This window comes from Brassica napus, chromosome C8 (genome assembly GCF_020379485.1).
Source record: "Brassica napus cultivar Da-Ae chromosome C8, Da-Ae, whole genome shotgun sequence".
Lineage (NCBI taxonomy): Eukaryota > Viridiplantae > Streptophyta > Magnoliopsida > Brassicales > Brassicaceae > Brassica > Brassica napus.
In genome coordinates, this window is record NC_063451.1 from 46,920,696 (window position 1) to 46,938,121 (window position 17,426).

Consider the following 17,426-nt stretch of genomic DNA (forward strand, 5'->3'; position numbering starts at 1 on the left):
TTATGCAAAATATAAAATAAACTAATAATATTAATTAACTATTTTTTTATCTTGTGATCTAGAAATAAAATAAAGAGCTTCATTTATCAATCCCAATTGCATTAGCTGATTACAGATAAAAGCATTCTAGCAACAATTGTAATGAATCTTTTTATATTTTATTTAAATTTTGTGATTTAGTTTTTATTTTTATTTGTTTTATGTACTTTCTATTAGAATGTAATATTTTCTCAAGTTATATTGTTAAAATTAAAATGTAAAACTTTTAAAGCTGGATTTGACTTTTTTTTTTTTTTTTTTTTTGAAATAATCACCCTAAGTTTCACTAACTTTAAAAATGAAATTGCTTTTGTAGAAACCTTTACACAGAACTTAGAAAAAAGGTGTAGAAGCCGGAAAATAAGTGGAATCAAATTAACATGAAAAATGTGATTTTTATTCGGTAACAAGAATCAATGACTTCAAGATTGTATAAACTTCAGACATTATTACATTACCAAAAACAAACAGATTAACCGAGAAATAGATTAGAGGAGGCCAAGTCTATCAATCTTTCTTTGAGTGCACTGGGAAAATGCATCAATGCGCTCGCTGAAAATACTAATCATGTTTCATTTCGTGATTAAAAGCTAACTAGATTGCTTAGAGATTCCTTTGGGGCCAAGTTACTCTCCGATTTTTTGTGCCCATTTTGTAGCTCTTAGCACTAGGCTTGAGGTACAACTAGACAATCTAACTGTAGAAAAGGAAAGGCAGCAGAAAGCATTCGTTGATGAAATAGAGAGAATAACCGTACAGGCAACATAACCAAATCTCTGAGGCTGAACAGAGATATGCCAATGCCCTAGAGGTACACGAGTTCTTTTGTGATGGAACATGACCTTGCTATTGAGATATATGGTCCCTTTGGTGTACTGATTCCGTCATTATCTATGTCTGTAGGAGGAAAATATAAGGAATCAGAATGATTACATGGAATCAATAAAGAAGATGGAGGAGAGCTGATCAAATCAGAAGACTCTGGCTGCAAGAAAGACTTGCACTTGGAGTGGAAAATGGACTTGGCATCACTGTTAATAGAAGAAGGTGCACTCTCTTGTGTTGTTCAGAATGCTAAAACCGAAACTGCAGCCATCAGACGGCATATCGAACTAGCTCTCTGCCATTTAGTAAGTGTGTTCTCATATATACATGTATTCAACACACTGATTTGCATTAACACATTCCAAAGAGAATGGTGAAGGAAGGAGCAATATGGGGAGCTGGTAAGGATCATAGTTTATTATTTTTGTGGGCTTTGTATGTGTAAATAGACGTGGTAGTGAAAATTAATACAAAAGGAGACGACTTTGTAGAGACTGGTCTACGATTGTACATGTTAATGCCATTCATTACTACAAACTGAAGGGGCATCAATCAAGCTTTGTTTCAACTAGTAAGCCCAGATACACATCATCGAAACACTAACCTCTAGCAACTAAGATCCAAATATTCTAAGAAAGCATATCCAGAAAGCTTTTCTTCATTCTACCATCCGATAACATATCCATAACAATCTTTATGGTTGAAGCATTTGCAGAGAACCCACACCTCTTCATTTCTTCGATAAGTTTTGCTGATTTTGTTAAGTCACCATCTCGGAGATGTGCCCTGATAAGAGTGTTGTATGTACAATCATTTGGCGCAATCCCATCCTCTTCCATCTTCTTACATAACATGCCCGCTTCAGACAGCGATCCTTTCTTACACAATCCTCCAATCATTGTAGTATATGTCTTGACGTCTGGTTTCACTCCTTTCGAACGTAGGCTACAGAACAAACTCCAAGCATCATCGACCTTATTAGCATTGCACATCCCGTGAATAATGATGGTATATAAACCAATATCAAGTTCCATGTTACTCTTGTGCATTTGATCAAGTATTCCCAAAGCCTCTTCTACTTCTCCATTGTCACACAATCCATCCAGCAAAATTTTGTAGGTTACAATATCAGGATGAACACCTTGAGAGACCATCTCGTGGAAGAGTTCTTTGGCAACATTAAGTTTTCCTGATTGACAAAACCCTTGGATGAGAGTGTTATAAGTGAATGTATTGGCAACCACTCCTCCCATACACATTTTGCGGAAATGTCTCATACCTTCATCAACTCGTTTAGCCTTACAGTATCCATTTATAAGGGTATTATAAGTCACGATATCAGGATCGCATTCCTTGCTAACCATCAGATCCAGCATCTGGTTGGCTTTACCTAAGCGTTTTTCATTGCACAGCCCATTTATCATAGAGTTATATGTAATGATATCAGGATCTGTGCCTCTTGTGATCATCTCGTTGTACAAATCTTGAGCCTCAGTAAGCTTTCCCACTTTCACAAAACTATCAATCAAAGAATTGAAAGTGATGACGGTGGGGGTGATTCCCCTTGTGATCATATCCCTCAGCAACGGTGCACCATCATCCCATCTTCCAGCACTAAAGAAGCCTCTAATGAGAGAGTTGTAGTTAAAGACATTTGGTTTGATACCTTTGGTTTCCATTTCATTGAAAAGGCTGAGTGCATCTTCGAGGCTCCCATCTTTGCAAAGACTGTCAATGATGAAATTGTATGTGACTGCATCGAGCTTGATCTTTCTGTGTTCCATCTTTCTGAGCAGATCCAAGGCCAAGGCAGTGTTACCTGACTTGCACATTCTGTTCAAAACCGGACCATAGGTACGTTCATTGGGTTGGCATCCATTATCAATCATTCGATCGATCAAAGCCATTGCCTCAGACACTTCACCTTGGAGACAAAGTCCATTGACAATAGTGTTGAGCGTGATGAGATTTGGTATAACCTCCATTTCCACCATACGATCAACTAACTCCACAGCTTTGGAAACTCTACCCACCAGACATAAACCGTTGATCAAAGTTGAGAATGTGATTGTGTCGGGCTCATACCTAAGCTTCAACATCTTTCCCATCACAGAAAAAGCAAAACCGAGTTTCTGGAGGCGGCAGAAGCAATTGATCATAATACTCAGAGTGTAAATGCTATGTGCAATCCCTTGCAGTTCCATTTGCTTGCAGAGATCCAACACAAGGTCATACTGTTTCGTTCTGGCTACTGCACTAAACAGTTTATTGAAATCCATGACCGTAGGAAGAGGACGAGACCGGATCATGGACTGAAACAGATCAACAGCATCCTTCTTCTTGATACCAACAATCCCACTTCTCAGTCTCTCTCTGTAAGATGAGATCTTTCTATCGCTGCCGAGACCAGAGTAGCCTCGTTCACATGAGGAAATGATAAAAGAGAGCAAAGGAGTTGCAAGAGTACCAACAGGACTCAGGGGGATACGAGACACAAGCACCAATCTCCGACACAACATTGTTTGTTTTTTTCTCTTCAAATCTACAAATCTGGAAAACCCCTAGAAGAAGAACAACTACTCCACTCCCGTCTTCACTGACTTTGATGATTCTTCGCCTTTCACCACAAATACATCTTCACACACCGAACGAATTTCATCTACAGCAGAAACATTCCATCGTTAACTTTGTAGATCATCCCGGTCAAGAACACGACGAAGAAGACAGGGGAAAGTGTGTTGTCTCTGTTTTTTTTTTTATCACGTCTCGGTTCTGGGATTAATCTAATTTGGTTATAGAAGCGGTACGAATCTGGTTTGTATAAAAGCAGACCGCGTTATATCGTGTCCGATTTCATTTTTTCTTTTTCTTTTTTTATTTCATTTTCAAATGTTAATAATTACAGGAGATATGTCGTAGTAACATGTCCGATTTCATTTTAGTTCTGTTTTACACAATTTCAGTTTATAATTTGTTGACAGCTCCATTAAGGAACTAAATATCACTATATTGGGATCAATCAAATCATTCACACCTCAAGCCCGGTTCATGCTCATTCTTGGTTATTAACCCCCATCATTTCCGGTTTGTATAAAAATAGAAGCTTAAAGCTTCATAGAAACAACGCTAATTCAAATTCATCATTGAAAAAGATATTCAATGCAACTCACGGTGTTAATCATATTGTGAAACGCAAAAGAATATCCTGGTTTCAAGTATGCTTTAGAAATTTTGGTAGAGAATCCTGATATAATTTTTAGAGTTGCAAAATGAGTGATTTGTATCTTTTTAACTTCACTTATAGAAATACACTTTAATTTTGTTCTTACTATCCAATCATGGTAGCGTCATGATAACGATTGTAATCAACACTTGCATAAATCATTCATTTGAAATTAAGCTTATTGATCCTAAAAATGGCAGCTTAATGACACCTGCACCAAAAGGTTGTTGTAATTAGTCTATTGAGAACTGAGAATTGATTAACAATTCTAGATGGTTGTTCAATTTTTCTTACCCTTAGAAACAACATGTCCCCCATCAGTGACTATAGACACTGACTTATCAAAAATTGATTTTTCACCAGCAAGAGGAATCTGTGAAAACATATTAACAAATGATTGATTAGTTCAATAACTGCATAAAAGAGAGTAAAATACACACACACACACAACAAAAAGACAAACCTGGTTATCATCAATGATTTCGATTGTGAAAGGTATGTTCTGATGAACATCAAATGTTTTTAGAGCGACATCAAACGTTTTTAGAACGACATCATTCACACTGATACTGTATGTACCAGGCTTAAGGCCATAGACTGTTAAAGCCATTGTGGTTGGACCTGCAAAAAAACTTCAATCACTCAAGGGAGACAAGGAGGAGAGCAGAAATAAAACAAGCTTCAAAATCTTAAAAGGACAATACATTCTTCTCCTTCCTGGATGAAACGGATATTGCCTTTAACACCCTCCTCCTCATCCTCGCTGCTCTTCAAAAGAGCAACTGCTTCATACTCCTCCCACGGGTTTCTCATATATTCTATGTGACCTACCGAGACTCCAAACCTTTTACGCTTAGATTTATCAAAAGGGTTGAAACTGATCTCCTTCACAGTCTTTGTATCGGTGTTAAAGAACATCCCAGTGGGAAGAGACCAACTAGGACCCACAATTGCAGTACTCTGCAGCCACACTGTTTCGTTTGTGTGTATCACTCCCACAAATTTAAAGCCATACCCACTAAAATCCAGAGGAAGATTTGGGATCACATGAATATGCTTCACCCAAATTTGTTTGACGCGGTCCTCTAACACCCACAAAGCAAAGCTTACCAGGTGTTCCAACAGCACAAAAGAAGCCAAACTCCCATTATAGTCAAACAAAATTGCCTCCGAAGAAGCTTGAATATCAAAGTAATTGATTGAGCTGAACTCCTCGGCATTGAGGTCAAAGTCTATCACCATTGAAAACGGCGCATCAGACCTGGATGCAGCTGGATAGAATATATGTCCAGCTATGCATACCGGTTTCCACTTCATCGGGAAATGCTCTATTCCACAACTGATGCTTCTCCACGAGTAACGTTCCCAAGCCCTTACTGTGTGACAACAATGGTTTCTAGATATCAGGTCTGCTGTTGTCATTGCCAAAATCTTGAACGTTTTGCTGATAGGATCGTAACCGAAGTAACTCTGCGCTCCAATGCTGCCTCTTACCACTTCAGAATTGCGTACGGTAAAAGACATGCCGGTGCTGGGGTTGTGTATTCCACAAAAAGACGGTTGCATATCGAAGACCAAACCATTTACATAGGTAAAAGTTTGATCTCCAACTTTATGACGTAGCTCTGTCTGATGATTGACATCTAGAAAATAACCGAAGATTTCTCGAGTCCGAGGCAAAGGTGACGTCAAGATATTCCCGTGGTGGTATCTTCGACTGGGCCAGTCTAGAGTGCATACAAACAATAGATGAGTCCTTGTTCGACTCGAAAACAAGGCTGTGAAAGATGGACGACTAATTATTGACGCCCAAGTTTTCGACACGCATCGGCACATGGCTATAGATTTGGCAGGCATTCTCGTGAGTATCTGCTCAATCATAGAATCAGGCATGAGGTCCCCACCTAAACGTATGCCATCAAATAGAATATCATTATCATCATCACCCTCTTCATCATCAACCTTAGCCCAAGCATTCCTCATCCAAACGGCTTCTTTCTCATCAGGTGTAAAACCGCTGCTGACGATGCCGAATTTCGAGCGAATCTGTCTCGGTGATTGGCAGGCCGTGATTGAATCTGCGATGGTTTGGAAGCAGAGATCAACCAAACCTTTGAAGCTAAGGTAATCTGCAGCCATAAGGATAGGGTAAAGGTCTGTCCGGTTATAATGTATGAATCTGTCGTCCAACCTCTTCAAATCCATTTCGGAGGAAGCGCGGGCATGGTTCTTGCAGTAATCGATCACTAAATCTAGAATCTCGTCTTCGACGTCTTCAATCAGAATATCGCCTCCTTCACAATAATTCGCTATCAACTTGGATTGGGATGCGACCACTTCATCAATCTCATATATTTTGCCTCTAGAGCTTCTCAAACGTACAGTCTTCTTCTTCGCCATTGAAAGATCAAAATAATTGAGCTCAGAGTGGTGGAGTTTGCTAAGCCTAGAGGTTTTTACTAGACGAAAGGCAGAGAGTGGCCTTTGCGTGCGTGACGTGAGGAGGATGACTTCTCTAACTGCTTCCCGCTTGGATGGTTTTCGCCCTAATTTATTAAGCTGACACCAATAAATGGAGCTGTTAAATTATACACATTTCCGAGTCTATGTGGATCTTTCGTCTTTTCTTGGGCCTTGATAGCTCCTGTGTTGGGCCTTTTTCGTGTTTCTAACTCTCAGACCAAGTCTGAAACAGATGAAACTCGGGTCTGAAGCATTAAAGACATTTACTAATTATTTCATGTGTTTATACAATACTAAAAAAAAACAAACAATAATTTATTGTACATGGAGTTGTTTGAAATATTTTGAAGTCATCCTTTGAATTCGCTATCACCATGAAGTGAAGTTCACTTTAGAGATCATACACAAGGATATACAGATTGAATCAACAAAGATTGACAGATTAAGGTATGAAAAAAGTTATTTAGAGATGAAAAGAGAGATCAAATTACATTAAAGAAAGCAAAAAGATAAAGAAAGAGAGGCTTATTGTTATGCTAATAGCTTAGAACACAAAAGACAAAGCGAAATTGAAAAAAACAAACGGGTACAAAACAAGAACAAGTTCTCAATCACATGCTCATTATTGAGGACCTCCTTTATAGGTATCTATAAGCTCCTTAAGTTCCTAGAATCCCTGCAATTTCATCATAATTGCAACACAAAAACACACAATAAATATCTTTGTTTCTGTTCTCCAAAATATAACTTCAAGTCACTGTGAGAGACCCGAGAGTTAAAAAAAAATGGCTCGAAGTCTTACCATGCGGGTTGTGAAGTCTCCGAATTTCAACTAGTAACACATCATCGAAACACTAACCGGGACTTCTGTCTCTAGCAACTAAGATCCAAATATTCTAAGAAAGCATATCCAAAAAGGTTTTCTTCATTCTACCATCCGATAACATATCCATAACCATCTTCACAGTGGAAGCATCTGCAGAGAAGCCACATCTCTTCATTTCTTCTATAAGTTCAGCTGATTTGGCTAAGTCACCATCTCGGAGATGGTCCATCTTCACAGTGGAAGCATCTGCAGAGAAGCCACATCTCTTCATTTCTTCTATAAGTTTTGCTGATTTTGTTAAGTCACCACCATCTCGGAGATGAGCTCGAATTAGTGTGTTGTATGTATAATCATTTGGCGCAATCCCATCTTCCTCCATATTTTTAAACAACAGGCTAACTTCAAGCAGAGATCCTTTCTTACATAATCCTCCAATCATTCATTATATTATACGCTTCACTTCTTTCAAAGGTAGGCTGCAGAATAGATCCCAAGCATCATCGACCTTACTAGCAATACACATCCCGTGTAAGATGATAGTATAGATACCAATACCAGGATCAATCTTACACTTGTGCATCTTTTCAAGTATTTCCAATGCCTCTTCTACTTCTCCATTGTCACACAACCCATCCATCAAAATACCATAAGTCACAATATCAGGATGAGCACCTTGAGAGACCATCTCCTGGAAGAGTTCCTTGGCGACATTAAGTTTTCCTGATTGACAAAATCCTTGGATGAGAGTGTTATAAGTGACTGTACTGGCAACCACTCCTCTCAGAGACATTTTGCGGAAAAGTCGCATACCTTCATCAACCAGTTTAGCCTTACAATATTCATTTATAATGATGTTAAACGTCACGATACTAGGATCGCATCCCTTGCTAACCATCAGGTTGGCTTCATCTAAGCGTTTTTCGTTGCACAACCCATATATCAAAGAATTATATGTAATGGTATTAGGCTCTATGCCTCTTTTGATCATCTCATTGCACAATTCTTTAGCCTCAGAAAGCTTTCCCTCTTTCACAAAACTATCGATCAACGCACTGAAAGTGACAACGTTCGGTTTTACTTTTACACAGTTTCAGTATACTATTTGTTGACGATCACAAAAGAACCTTTACTTCCAAAAATAACATCTCAGTCGGTCATTCTCACACAGGTCCTCAAGGATATAACAGAACCAAGAAAGCCAGAGTTTCGCTTCAGCTTCTCCAATGGCGGTTTTTTTATGTCCGATTCTTTATATCTTTTTACATAGGACTTTTAAAATGTTTGTAGAAGCCAGAAATTAGGTGGAATCAAAGAAAATGAAAAAAAATATGTGATTTTTATTCGGTAACAAGAACCAACGACTTCAACCATTGTATAAAAAACTTCAAAGACGTTATTACATTACCAAAAACAAACAAACAGATTAACCGAGACCTGAGGTTTCGTCTTGGCGAGGAGCGTCCGCTTTGATGCGCGGTGGTCTAACAATCTTATCGATCAGCCCGTACTCCATAGCTTCTTCTGCGTTGAACCTTTTAACTCTGCTCAAGTCTTTGAAGATCTGCATCATCATTCATTCATCATCATCATAAGCACTCACAAGTTTACATGTTTACTGTTTAGTTATTAATATGTCAAAAGAACAAAACTAACCCTTTCCGCAGGCTGCCCTGTATTGTTGGCTAGCTCGTTGAAGAGGTAATCTCTTATCCTTGAAAGCTCTTTTGCTTCATTTTGTATATCATCAGCCTGTGTGTAGTTTTCACCATGTAAATAAAATAATGAATATCATTAATAGTCCATAACTCTAGCTAAATTTACCTGACCACGGGCTGCACCAGCTGGTGACGTGAGGGCGATTCTCGACAATGGCATCGCAAACCGTTGACCCTTTCCACATAAAACAACAAAATGATTACACACACAATAATTCAACTTCCAAGTGAGATTAGCATATAAGTTCAGTATGGTTTTCAGGATGCATAGATGATTTGACTACCTTCTCACCAGCAGCAAGTAGAAAACCTGCAAGGTTATACGCAAGCCCAACACAATGTGTCCCCACCGGACTCTTCAAGCTCTTCATCGTATCATAGATAGCTAAACTTGGAGTAAGCTGTTCAAAAAATTACAAAATTAATCTTCAAAACTTTAGACAAGTGTTAGCAAAGAATGAAAGAGAGAGAAACTCACATCCCCTCCTGGTCCATTAAGGTACATATAAATCCTCCTCGAGTCATCAAGAGTATCAAGATACAACATAGTTGCTAGTATCTGGTTGCTAAACTCTTCATCAATGTTTTGTCCAATGAAGATTACACGCTCTCGATACTGCAACAAAAATAATCAAAGTATCACTCTTTTTTAATTGCCATAAAGAAACGTATACACAAGTTGAATATACAATATACTTACAAGGGCATTCCATATGTCAACCCATTGCCAAGTTCCTTCTTCCCTGTTTCTGTAAGGCACTCTCGGTGTACCTATTGGCATCATCTTCACCCTCGACCTACTCGCTTTCCCAGTCCCCCTGCAACAGCACATAAACCACACCACTCAGGCGACTAGAAATGAACCAAAACATTCAAAGGCAAACCTACTTTCATCATGTAATCAACAAGCCCACATCTCGTTTTGTACTACAAGTCTTAGCTCACGTTTTATAACTCATTATAGGAACTTTCACCACTAATCAGGCATACATTTTTGTAAGTGTTAGAAGTAAAAGCCAAGTCTAGAATCAATTCTCCAAATAGAAGAAGGTGGACATTACCCGGATTCCAGACTCTTGTGGATCCTGCCATAGAACTCCTTATTCAAGTTCTGATACCCATTTGCCAAAAAGCCTGCAACAGATTCCGACAGGGGTAACACGAACTAAATCAGTTCACTCCCATCTCACTTAAACCCAATTCGATTAAAAAATAAAATTTCAGGCATGTAAAGAAGAAAAGGAACGAACTTGCAGATTGAGGCTTCAACCCAGAATAAAGCTTGATGCTACAGCTGCACAAACCATTACAACAACAAAAAAAACTTAATCAGATGAAAGTGTATGCGTGTGTAGAATCAGAGACATAAACTATGTAAGCTTTAGAGAACCTCGAACTCAGAGAACACTGGTGAAGAGTTGTATTAAACGAGACCGCCATGGTCGTCGTCTTCGTCGAGTGTGTTTACAGATTGGGTATTTTGTTGGAGAAGATGAATGGGTCTATCAAATATCAATTACATGTATATTGGTTTACCTTAACCGGTTGGTTTACATGTGCAATTGTACTTGGTTAAATTAGTTTTTTCTTTTACTTGGTTTAATGAGACAACAAGTGACTTTGAACTTCCGACTTCTTGTCTGAAAAATAATGTTTCTAAAAGGAAAAAAAAATACAAATATTTCTGCCACTAATCTTACAAACAACAAACACTTTGTTCTTTCGTTTTTCTCATGTCCACAAGCACAGCGCTGTATCTTTAAGCGCAGTGTTAATCAGATGGAAAGACACAAAAGAAGATTAATGGACTGTGTCTTGTCAATCAGTCCTCGTGATCATCCAGCGCTGAATAAATCATCCTACGGAAAAATAACAGACAAAAAGTCTTTTAGCTTGTCTTGATCTATAAGGAAGAAGGCTAAACAAAGAGATGTTTTCTTTATTACCAGAAGATAGTGAGAAAGAGGTTAAGGATTATGTAAGCGAGTTTGAACAGCCGTTTCTTCTTTTCCCAGTTAAGCAAATTGAAGATCTCTGTGACATCTACCAAGTGTTGTCGCTTCGAGTAGCTGAACAAATTAGAGAAACCGAATGGGAATCATCACCATGTAGTTTGGAGATACTGTAAGTTGTGTAAAGAGAGAGAGACTTCACTTACAGTTGGAAGTTGTAGTAGAGATAAGGGAGGCATAAGATTGCCATGAACCAGTGTCCTGTAATGAGATAGAATACACATAGAACTCCTTGTACAATGAACTCCGGTAAAACCACGGAGTTTATCCTCGATGCAGAGTCGTAAGGGTTGATGTAATCAAACTCAAGATCCGCTAAGCAAACAAGCTGCAAAATTAAAAGAGTTTGATTCCAAAAAAAAAAAAAGAGATAAATATTTTTAGTTTCTTCTCTTTCTAACACAAATTGTGTAATTAATCAAGCTTAAGATCAATAAGCATATCAATCTCAGTGACTCCTCTGGACATAGTCTAAACTCATAACTACACTACAACATAGACTCCGTTACAACGGGTCAATGCAACTAATAACATTGACCCTAACATTCCAAAAGTTGAAACTTTCCCAATAACAATCATGTGGCAAAGCACAAAGCCTCTAACTTTTAGGTTTAGTTTTGCCTTAAAATTTGAGAACCGGATCGAATTGGAACCTGATAGACGATGATTCCGACAAGAGCGATGAGGAAGAAGAAGGATATAAGCCATGTCCAAATATCTCCCATCTTCCCCCTTCCTTCTGCCTCCCGATCTATTCCCCCCCGATGTTTCTTGTTCTTCTCCAACTAAACTTCGATTAGGACAACAAGTTAGTCCTCGGTCAGTTTGGCTTCGGTTACGAGATTCTGGTCGGAAACAAGAGAAGGCACGAGACTTTCCGGTTCTGTTGTTTCCCGATGCTCCGGTTCGATTCTGGTCATAACTGTTTTCTTTTACTCGATCCGTTCCATGCCGGTTTAATATATCAGTAGGCTTTTTATAAGCCCATGGGCCTGTAGAGTTCGTTCTAATAGTTTGTTTGCATGTGAGTCGTATAACTAATTTTTAAGAAGGAAAAAGAATGGGGCCCAGAAACCTTTAAATCATGCGATGAGTCGGTGATTGTAACCAGTTTACAAAATACCATAACTTTATTTCAACAGTTGTCAAATTAATTATTTAGGATAGATTCTTTTGCAAGGCTAGGGGCTAGCCAAACAATCCCAGTTCACTAAGTAGATAATTACTTACTATCGCTATCAGTATAGAAAGGTGTCCTTGATTTCTTAGTGACAATTATATAGTGTCTTACAATATGGTTTTATTTATTTCAGTTCTAACACTATATAGTGGAGTGGTTGAGAAATGTAAACTCTCATATAAGCTTATGAATCAAGCAAATTATGTTATCACATGATTAATGTCAATAAATTTATTTTAAAATGAGTAGGTCGTTGTTTGAAGAATGTCACTTCATTGGAAAACGAAGATCCAGATTTTCTTATTTGTGTCAGTAGTTACTTTGTGGTAAAAGTTACTCATTTAGTTATAAGTTGCAATCCAGAGAAATATTCATTTACCGAATTATTAAGCTATCCCATTCCATGTAAAACGTATATATATTAATATATCTAAGTCTACTGTTGCTACTAAACATTTACATTTCAAATCTCCTTGTCTTTTGATCATGTGTTTCACAGCATGATATTTTTATTACAAAAAAATAAACTATATGTTTCAATGCATGGATTTTGGGTGGTTGGTATCTAACAGACAAGATCATTCTTACAAATGTACTATCCATCTTTTAAGATTGGACTGATCTAAATTCTATGCTAACAAAATTGAATTCTTCCTTCAATATCGGCGGAATATGTATGTAAAGAAGTTAGAATCCATGGATCATTCACATATGTATAAGCATGCATACATCAGAAAGTGGGAGACAGTTGTGACATGTGGTTTCATACGACATTATATATTGACCAATTAAAACATGACTCCTACTAACCTCCATCTTTTACTTTAATTATTGGTTTTAGTTTTCTTCATTTTGATTTTGTATCTTACAGTGTTTTGTTCCAAATACGTAAGATTAAGTTGGGCGTTATAACTGGAGATTTTCTTACGAAATACTATTGCTTAATAATTTGAAGACAATATGTCGCTTGGGGCCCCAGTATTTTGAATAATTTGAGTGATGAGAGAACGTTAAAATCAAATTTTATCTGACTGGTTATCTTTGTCCAAGGAAAACAGTGGCCAAGATTTTTGATCAAGTGTGTTTACAGTGTTGAAATTGACAAAATGTTCTTAAAATGTTATGCGTGCAACATTCTATGTTGTTCTCGAAAAATGTTGTGCTATCTTCGTTTGTGAACTGTTATTTGTAATGTTCTACATCGTCACATGCGATACGTGAAGTGTGATTTATATTGGTGTTTCTACCATCCTTTAAAAACAAGATTCCAAAAAAAAAATGTAGGAATGTATGGTGAACGATGACATACCACGAGTGTGATTTTTTAATGAACATTGTTTTGAAGATTAAATAGCCGCACTGGTATTTTTGTGTGTGCTTATGTTCTTTGTTTTCTGTTAGCAAAAAGGGAAAAAAATGTGAATGTTGTGAAGAGTACACAGGGGTGTGTGGTTATACTCATGACTTGAAAGTTCAAACGGCTAGCGACGGCCGTGACACTCATGATAATGAACATTCACACAAAATCAATGAAAAAAACAAAACCAAGCAACCAAATATTATAGATTTTAACAAATAATATACGTTTTAGAAAATCGTAAGAAGTAGGAACCAGCATCGTTGGTAATGAAATGAGAACCTCTAAAATGATTTCCAGTCGAATTACAAAACTACAGTCTACATTCTTTCAACTTTCAAAGACAAAAAAATCATTTACCAAGAAACGTCCATGGGAGTCGAGAACAAAATGGTCAACAACACTGCATACCCTCTCTCCCCTTTAATGTCTTCCACACTGTCTACCTAGAAACAAAATTAAATTCCGACTATACACTCTTTACATGTCCAGAATCTGAACACATCCCACGTAGACAAAAAGCCACAAATGGAAAATCCCACTCACCGGTTTTAATTTTATAACGATATTAAACAAAGAAAGGCTCAAGAGTCCTGTAATTTGCATGAGTAAACTAAACTCTGTAAACCAAATTCATCTTTCTCAAACAGTACCTTCTTTTGTCAACAAAGTTTGAACTTAGCATCTGTGGTAAAATCTAATAATGTATTTTAGAAATAGTATAAAAACAAGTATAGATTACGAAAATCTAAAATGCATTAAATTAAGGTCCCAAATAGTTTCAGTAGTAAACATAAATAAAGTAAGAGACAAGAAAAGGTGAAAAAACATGTCCGAAAACCACTTAGAAGCGCGTGAACAAAACGCTCCAATGATGGGGAAGTGAGAGAGTGTATAAGCCAATGTAACGCTTGGGTTCTCGTACGACGTGGGGGCTCTGCTTTCACCTTGTTCCTTTTTTAAAAAAACGTCCACTCCACGCGCGACTTTCTATCAATTGTCTGAACTCTCTTCTTCATCTTCTTCTCCCCCCACTGCCTCTTTCTTCGAATTAGCAAAAAAGAGCGACCAGTGTGAGTGACATTAGAAAGAAACTATAGAGCAGCGAATTTCTCTTGATCACCGGAAACGTAACTCCTCCGGACGACGAAGTTAAACCGTCTTCCGGCGGAGTTTCCCGGTTAAGAAAAAATGTCACACGTTTTTTACGAGGCAGCAACATCTCCCGCTTAAACCCCTTTTTAAGACAGAAACAAGAAAACAAAACATCACTCTCTCAAAAAAACCCACCTCGAAAGTTCCGATCTTTTCCAATGTCGACGACGAACGCTCCCACGCCACCTCCGGAGACGGCGATCGACGGGTTAACGACCGACGAGCTAACAACGAAAGCTTTGAACAAAAGATACGAAGGGTTGATGACGGTGAGGACCAAAGCAGTTAAAGGCAAAGGCGCGTGGTACTGGACTCATCTCGAACCAATCCTCGTGCGCAACACCGACACTAACCTCCCCAAAGCAGTGAAACTCCGCTGCTCCTTATGCGACGCCGTTTTCTCCGCCTCTAACCCTTCCCGCACCGCCTCAGAGCATCTCAAACGCGGCACGTGTCCCAACTTCAACTCCTCCGTCAATGTCAACGTCAACCCTTCTCCTTCCTCTTCCTCCTCTTCCCCTTCTCACCACCGGAAACGAAACTTCTCCGGCGCGGCCGTTCCTTCTCGTCTCAACCCTCCTCCACACTCTTACCACGTGACGCCGATAACCGTCGTGGATCCCTCTAGATTCTGCGTCGAGTACTCTGCTCCTCCTCCTCCGCCGCAGGGGCAGCATTTGATGCTCTCCGGCGGGAAAGATGATTTGGGTCCGTTGGCTATGCTCGAAGACAGCGTGAAGAAGCTCAAGAGTCCCAAACCGTCTCACTCGCAGTCTCTCACGAGGTCGCAGATAGAGTCAGCTCTGAGCTCTCTCTCCGACTGGGTCTTCGAATCTTGCGGCTCTGTTTCTTTATCGGGTCTGGAGCATCCGAAGTTTCGAGCTTTTCTCACCCAAGTCGGGTTACCGATCATCTCCAAGAAGGACTTCGCCACGACGAGACTCGACGTGAAGTACGAGGAAGCTAAGTCAGAGTCCGAATCAAGAATCCGAGACGCCATGTTCCTCCAAATCTCATCGGACGGGTGGAAGTCAGGAGAGGGACTAGTGAATCTGGTCGTGAATTTACCAAACGGGACGAGTCTGTACAGAAGGGCGGTTCCGGTGAACGGAGTTGTACCGTCGAACTACGCGGAGGAGGTTTTGTTGGAGACTGTGAAGGGTATTTGTGGTAATTCACCTCAGAGGTGCGTTGGGATAGTTTCTGATAAGCTTAAGACTAAAGCGCTGAGGAGCCTTGAGAGCCAGCATCAGTGGATGGTCAACCTGTCGTGTCAGTTCCAAGGGCTTAACAGTCTGATCAAAGACTTCGTCAAAGAGCTGCCTTTGTTCAAATCCGTCTCGCAAAACTGCGTGAGGCTCGCCGAGTTCGTTAACAACACGGCGCAGATACGTAATGCACACTGTAAGTATCAGTTGCAAGAACACGGCGAATCTATAATGCTTCGGTTACCGTTAAGTTGTAGTACTAGTAGTAAGGCTTGTTTCTTGGAGCCGTTGTTTAATCTTCTTGAGGATGTGTTGAGTTCCGCTAGAGCGATTCAGATGGTAATGCATGATGATGCTTGTAAGGCTGTTTTAATAGAGGATCATACGGCTCGGGAGGTTAGAGAGATGGTTGGAGACCAAGGGTTTTGGAACGAGGTGGAGGCGGTCCACGCTTTGATCACGCTAGTCAAAGAGATGGCTCGGAGAATAGAGGAAGAGAAGCTGCTTGTTGGGCAATGCCTTCCTTTATGGGAAGAGCTAAGAGCTAAGATTAAAGATTGGGACTCTAAGTTCAACGTAGGAGAAGGACTTGTCGAGAAACTCGTTGAGAGAAGATTCAAGAAGAGTTATCATCCAGCTTGGGCTGCTGCTTTCATACTAGACCCTCTTTACTTGATAAGAGATAGCACCGGGAAGTATCTTCCTCCGTTCAAATGTTTGACACCAGAGCAAGAGAAAGATGTGGATAAGTTGATAACAAGGCTTGTGTCTAGAGACGAGGCACACATTGCGTTGATGGAACTTATGAAGTGGAGAACCGAAGGGCTTGATCCTATGTATGCAAGGGCGGTTCAGATGAAAGAGCGTGACCCGGTCTCTGGTAAGATGAGGATAGCTAATCCTCAAAGCAGTAGGCTTGTTTGGGAGACGTATCTTAGCGAGTTCAGGTCACTAGGGAAAGTTGCTGTAAGGCTCATTTTCCTCCATGCAACTACTTGTGGGTTCAAATGCAATTCCTCTCTTTTGAAATGGGTAAACTCGCATGGACGGTCACATGCGGCTATAGATAGAGCTCAGAAGCTGATCTTTATATCGGCTAATTCGAAATTCGAGAGAAGAGATTTCTCTAATCAGGAGGATAGGGATGCAGAGCTGCTTGCTATGGCTAATGGTGATGACAATTTGCTTAATGATGTTCTTGTTGATACATCCTCTGTGTGAGTTTTTTAAGTTTGACATTTTGTAGGATTATTTGGATTCTTTTCTTTCATTGCTATTATTACCCTTTACTAGATCATTAATATTCAATTTGTACTTGGTTCTTTAGAAGCTGAGAAAGAGATGGCATATCATCCATATGTGATTTGAGTATTTGTATTTCTTTAGCCTATATATAACCATAATTTTTCGGTTATTTCAAATT

At 39.1% G+C, this 17,426-nt stretch overlaps 4 protein-coding genes and 1 long non-coding RNA gene across 6 annotated transcripts; 1 reads left to right on the plus strand and 4 right to left on the minus strand.

Moving 5' to 3' along the window:
- Positions 1 to 1,257: 1,257 nt before the first annotated feature.
- Positions 1,258 to 7,800, minus strand: LOC125591316. Its single transcript, XR_007327263.1, has 2 exons — positions 7,410 to 7,800; positions 1,258 to 1,468 (listed from the first exon to the last, which is right to left on the minus strand). It is a non-coding gene; the product is annotated as an uncharacterized LOC125591316 (long non-coding RNA).
- On the minus strand, positions 1,311 to 3,924 carry LOC106415207 (pentatricopeptide repeat-containing protein At1g12620-like). The gene has a single exon (XM_048765337.1). The coding sequence runs from the start codon at positions 3,381 to 3,383 to the stop codon at positions 1,494 to 1,496; it is 1,890 nt and encodes a 629-aa protein (XP_048621294.1). The 5' UTR covers positions 3,384 to 3,924; the 3' UTR covers positions 1,311 to 1,493.
- An 893-nt stretch (positions 7,801 to 8,693) lies between the features above and the next one.
- On the minus strand, positions 8,694 to 10,629 carry LOC106416284 (ATP-dependent Clp protease proteolytic subunit-related protein 2, chloroplastic). 2 transcript variants are annotated; one of them, XM_013857142.3, is made up of 9 exons: positions 10,482 to 10,629; positions 10,342 to 10,385; positions 10,153 to 10,225; positions 9,792 to 9,909; positions 9,570 to 9,707; positions 9,376 to 9,492; positions 9,198 to 9,266; positions 9,030 to 9,125; positions 8,694 to 8,937 (listed from the first exon to the last, which is right to left on the minus strand). In XM_013857142.3, exons 1-9 carry the CDS (start codon positions 10,529 to 10,531, stop codon positions 8,800 to 8,802), a joined length of 843 nt encoding a protein of 280 aa, XP_013712596.1. In that variant the 5' UTR covers positions 10,532 to 10,629; the 3' UTR covers positions 8,694 to 8,799. The 2 variants fall into 2 exon arrangements, with proteins under 2 accessions (XP_013712596.1, XP_013712597.1); XM_013857143.3 differs by having other exon boundaries at positions 9,792 to 9,906; positions 10,482 to 10,614.
- Positions 10,630 to 10,706: 77 nt separating this feature from the next.
- On the minus strand, positions 10,707 to 12,033 carry LOC106413791 (protein cornichon homolog 4). Its single transcript, XM_013854534.3, has 4 exons — positions 11,757 to 12,033; positions 11,250 to 11,431; positions 11,038 to 11,160; positions 10,707 to 10,950 (listed from the first exon to the last, which is right to left on the minus strand). Exons 1-4 carry the CDS (start codon positions 11,826 to 11,828, stop codon positions 10,914 to 10,916), a joined length of 414 nt encoding a protein of 137 aa, XP_013709988.1. The 5' UTR covers positions 11,829 to 12,033; the 3' UTR covers positions 10,707 to 10,913.
- Positions 12,034 to 14,488: 2,455 nt separating this feature from the next.
- LOC106412236 lies at positions 14,489 to 17,417 on the plus strand. Its single transcript, XM_013853143.3, has one exon. The coding sequence runs from the start codon at positions 14,954 to 14,956 to the stop codon at positions 17,222 to 17,224; it is 2,271 nt and encodes a 756-aa protein (XP_013708597.2). The 5' UTR covers positions 14,489 to 14,953; the 3' UTR covers positions 17,225 to 17,417.
- The last annotated feature ends 9 nt before the right edge of the window (positions 17,418 to 17,426 follow it).